Source organism: Aptenodytes patagonicus, chromosome 6, assembly GCF_965638725.1.
Source record: "Aptenodytes patagonicus chromosome 6, bAptPat1.pri.cur, whole genome shotgun sequence".
In the NCBI taxonomy this organism is placed as follows: Eukaryota; Metazoa; Chordata; class Aves; order Sphenisciformes; family Spheniscidae; genus Aptenodytes; species Aptenodytes patagonicus.
Genome location: NC_134954.1, coordinates 50,816,208 through 50,821,015, shown reverse-complemented (window position 1 = coordinate 50,821,015; position 4,808 = coordinate 50,816,208). Strand labels below are relative to the sequence as shown.

General features: G+C 58.9%; 1 protein-coding gene across 1 annotated transcript; it reads right to left on the bottom strand.

Annotated features, from left to right (window-relative positions):
• Positions 1-541: 541 nt before the first annotated feature.
• Positions 542-3,618, bottom strand: EVX2 (even-skipped homeobox 2). Its single transcript, XM_076340756.1, has 3 exons — positions 3,195-3,618; positions 1,812-2,068; positions 542-1,198 (listed from the first exon to the last, which is right to left on the bottom strand). Exons 1-3 carry the CDS (start codon positions 3,616-3,618, stop codon positions 542-544), a joined length of 1,338 nt encoding a protein of 445 aa, XP_076196871.1.
• Positions 3,619-4,808: the final 1,190 nt, after the last annotated feature.

Here is a 4,808-nt window from a genome sequence, read left to right as displayed (position 1 = left end):
CTAGAGAGATTCAAGTATTTCCCAGAGAGCGTGGATTATGGTAGTTAGAAAGCGTGAGCTTAAAAAATGCCTCTCCCCATCCTGTCAGTCTCACACTTCCCTTCCCGTTACTGGCCCGGCCGCGGCAGCCTCATTAGCTACCGCTTGTCGTACAGAAATACGCGAGACGTTTCCCATTTACTCGAACTCAACCCGAAATAATAATAATAATTAATAATAATAATAATTAAAAAAAAAAAAGCCAGAAACACATTCCCTTCCGCCGGCTCCCCCTCCCTGCACCCGCCGGCCCGGCCGCCCGCAGCCCCGCGGAGCCCGGCTCCGGGCAGCGCACGGCAGCGCGCACCGCGGAACCGCCTCCGCGGGGGCGCAAGACCCGCGGAGCGCCCTCCCCGCCGGCCCCCGCACCCCTCCGCGGCGGGGCGGTCAGCAATAAAAAAATAGACGGAACTTTTTGGCCGAGCCCGGGGGCGCCCCCCGACCCGGCCCCCCCGACCCCCCCTACAAAACGCCCCCCGCCCCCGGGCCCGGGCCGGGGTAGTTATCTGGTGAGCGGCGCCTCCTCCCGCTGGTCCGGCGAGGCGACGGCGGCCTTGCTGAGCACGGCGGCCGAGTAGGGCAGGAAGCCGCTCTCGGAGCGCTGCCCCGCCGCCGTGCAGGGGAAGTCGGCGGCGGCGGCGCCCCGCGAGCCCAGCGCCGAGGCCGCCGCCGCCGCCGCCGCCGCCGTCTGGCTGCTGTGGCAGCTGAGGCAGGAGCAGGCCGCCGAGCCCCCCGGCGGCCCCGAGCCCGCCGCCGCCGCCGCTGCCGCCGCCGCCGCCGCCGCTGAGGCGGCCGCGCTGCTGTTGAGGCCGGCGGCGGCGGCGGCCGGCGCCTGGTAGAGGCCGGGGTGTCGGAAGCTGCAGAGCAGCTCCGGGCGGGAGTAGGGGTGCGAGAGGGCGCGGAAGGTGTCCAGCGGGCGGATGGAGGTGGCGAAGGGCGCGGCGGCGGCCCCCGAGGCGGCGGCGGCGGCGGCGGCGGCGGTGACCCCGACGTGCGGGTAGTAGTGGAGCGGGACGTGGGAGTGGAAGGGGTAGGGCAGGCTGCCCGTGGCCGCCGCGTGGGTCATCATGTAGGTGTAGAAGCCGGGGTCGGCCGGGTGGGGCCAGGACATGGCCAGGCGCTGTCGCTTGTCCTTCATCCGCCGGTTCTGGAACCACACCTGCGCGGGGAGACAAGCACAGCGCGGTCTCAGCTCCGCTCCTCTCCGCGCCCCGCCGCATCCGCTCCCGCCGCCGGCACCGGCGGGCACCCACCGACACCCATCGCCAGCGCGGCGCGGCCCGCTGCTACGCCGCGGCCGCCTCGCTTGTAGGCGACCCCGCTCCTGCCCGGAGCGGTAGCCTGTGACCTCGCCCGAGGGGAGCTGTGGGAACGGTCCCCCTCGGCCCGGGGGGACCCCTTCGATCTGAACAAACGTTTTCCCTTCCAGTCGTCCCCTCCCCCCCACGCAGGACTACGACTTTACGGTATTGACGCGCTCATCCCGCCGTGTTCAGTAGCTGCGTTTATTTCCTCCCCCCTCTTCTCTTTAGGAAATACGCTAACGCCATAAAAAGTGACGAGGAAAATAAATAATAATGACACTAATTTTTGAAAAGCAAATGAAAAGTTTTCGGTGCGGAGAAGCAAACGGGCAGAAGGGATGATCACAGCTAGGGGCCCGGCGAGTCCTTCAACCGAAGAGCGAAGCCGGCAGCCGGCCCGGGGGAGCCGGGCACCGCGGGGCCGCGCCGAGGCCGCGGCGGCTCGGCGGGGCGCGGGAGGCGGCGTACCTTGATGGTGGTCTCGGGGAGGTTGAGGGCGGCGGCCAGCTCGCAGCGCCGCGGCCGCGACACGTAGTTCTCGCGGTAGAACTCCTTCTCCAGGCGGGCGATCTGCTCGCGGGTGAAGGCGGTGCGGTACCGCCGCACCTGGTCGGCCCCCGCCGCCGAGCCGCCCAGCGCGCCGCCGCTGTGCAGGCTGCCGATGCCGGCGGCGGGGGCGGCGGCGGCGGCGGGGGTGCTGGGCGCCGGGCTGCTCTCCGCGTAGCCTGCGGGGCGAGCGCACGGGGGTGAGAGCGGGCGGCGGGGCGGCCCCCCAGCCCGCCCGGCCGGGCCGGGCCGGGCCGGGCCCTGCGCGCCCGTCCTTAACGCCAGCTGTCATCCTTACGAATCGCTGCTGCTAACAGAATCGATAAAGTTGGATTTGGGGTGGTGGGGGTGGGGTTTTTTTGAGTCACTTCATAACCGCGTTGTTCTCGGTAAATGGGGCGGATTTGGTGACTGCAGGGCAGCCGAGCCCCGGGGAGAGCGGGCGAGGGCGCGGGCCGGGGCTCGGCCCGGCTCCGCCAGGCAGCGAGGAGCCCCGGGCTCGGCGCTAGCCTTTTCCCCGTCGACTGCGGTTCTTATTTTTGTTGGAGACGTACGAAATAAGAGCAGCCATAAATGCCATTTTTTTCCCTCCAGCGTTACGTCGAGGATCCCTTCCTTTCTCTGGCACGTTTGACATAAAAGGCATGCACTGTGGCCCCCAGGAAATCCAGCGCTCACCTGGCTCCCCCTCCCCAATTACTGCAATAATAACAACCATCGTCCATCACCGTGCCCCGCAAAACGGGAAGGAGACGAGGCTGTTTCAAACCCTCTGTTATAAACGGGGGGGAAATGAACAATGCCCAGTTACCCCGAGGTGGACACAGGACGGCACGTTGCGTATACACAGAGAAGGACACACACAGACAAATACGGACAGTTTCCTCGCACTCCCCTCTCTCCCTCTAATTTAATCTATGTATGTACATACACACATGTACAGCTCGAGAGGCGCCGAGAGCTCCAAGAGCGCGAGGAAAAATAAGGAGAAAGCTTTCCCTAAATATAGGTGGGTGGATATTCGTGCCCGCATATATTCTGGATATGTATCTACATGCCAATGGATTTGGGCACGCACACACACACGCACGCACCCGCACAGGAGCTGCCCGGGCAGTGTGTCTCGGCTATCGGGATAGCGCAGTAATCGCAATAATATTTTACAGCCTGGAGCTCTGTCTTCGCAGAAGAGAGAGCGCCGGTGCGGAGGCGAGCAACTTCGGCGGTGGCGGTGGGTTTGCTTTGGTTTTTAAAGCCGGTTGGCAAAGTGCGGGGCTTAGATGGAGATGATAAAGGAAGAGTTACCTTTGTTACTGTTTTCCTTCAGCTGGGAGGAAGTCAGGCTGGCTGGGGAGCGGAGCGCGGAGCAGCCCACCTCCACATCACTGTTCATATCTGCCTCTTGAGCAACTTCGGAATAAAGGCTGATTTTCTTCCTGCTTTCCGACGGCGGGATTTCGGAGGAGACGGTGCTTTCACTGCTCGGATGCTGAAGACTGAATAAAGTGTCTATTTCAAATTTGCCTTTGGCGGAGATGTCCCCTATAGCGCTGTGCAGGGAGGCGGCAGTCAGTCTCGGGCTGAGGCGACCACTGTGCGGAGAATTTTCAAGGGCCTCCAGCACCGCATTTCCAGCTGAGTCTGACAAATTCGAGAGCCTTTTGCCAGCTGTAGGGCTGTGCAGCCCTCTTTCCATCAGGATCATCTCTTTTCTTATTCTTTCCATCATCTCAGCTTTATAAAAAATGTCAAAGTTGCAGGGCTGGTCCTGTACTAATGATGAGCTGCAGCAGGGGCTAATTCACATTCAGCCCGGCAAGTGTCTCTAAATATTATTATCTCTTTTTGAGGGAGGCGTAAAAATTGTGGGATGCCAAAGCGAGGGAATGACTGGTCAAAATGACCCATACATCCTTTCTAGCCCGAAATGTCATTCATCAAAAAGTGGTGCTCGTCATTAAGGTACGAATGACGCTGTTCGAATAATCATTTATTGTAACAGGTTTATAAGCAAATAAATACAAGCTCCTGTCAGTGGATAATGAAGGCGGCTTCAGAGCAGACAAATATATCCAGGTGGAAAGAAAGAAAGACAAGAAGTGAGGAGTAAAGCTCTTGTCCTTAGCTTGATCAGATCTTGCTTGAATTGCTCTGGGGTTTGGCCTCTGGGGTGGAATTGACAGTCTGATTAATAAAATGAGCTGTGCAACATTTCCCCCTTCATTTAGGTGCATCATTATGCTCTGATTTTTGTTTTGTTGCCTTTTAGGTCCTAATGATGCAGCTTCTTTCTCATTTGTCCTCGGACAGAACTACATGCTAAATGTTAGATAATGCTTTTCTTTATTATTAGTTCTAAGGCGGATTTTAGATCACAACGCGAGGAAACGCTGGAAGAGGATCAGAGGACCGAGAACCTCCTGCCGCTGATATCTCTTTACTTTTTCCTCCCATTTCCAGACCGCACTAGTACTTTTATTTAGGAATTTACTCTGTCACCCCCACGCACCCCCTCACACGCGCGAACCGTATACCCAGACTTTATAAGACCGCTGCTGCCGGCACGCACCGATTCGAGGGCACCTACAGCAGCTGCCTGGAAATTAAAATATTTATTATAATCTAATATATTATAATTCTAATATACTTTTCTTCGTCGCGTCCTTAAATACGATCTCCTTTTTACTTTCTGTAATCCTGCTTATCGACGAAGCTAGCCTGCGATTTTTCTCCCCTCTGGGACAATACCGGCTGTAGTACGGTATGACGGGGGGGAAATAACCGAAGGACATTAAATGCATTCGTGATTTAAAACACTCCGCGGCCGTGCCATTTCATCCTCCCGGCAGGTTTCTCTCCAGCCCTCTGCTTCTTCCCTCCCCACCGCCAAGAAAGTCTGCGCATTTAGAAATTAAAAAT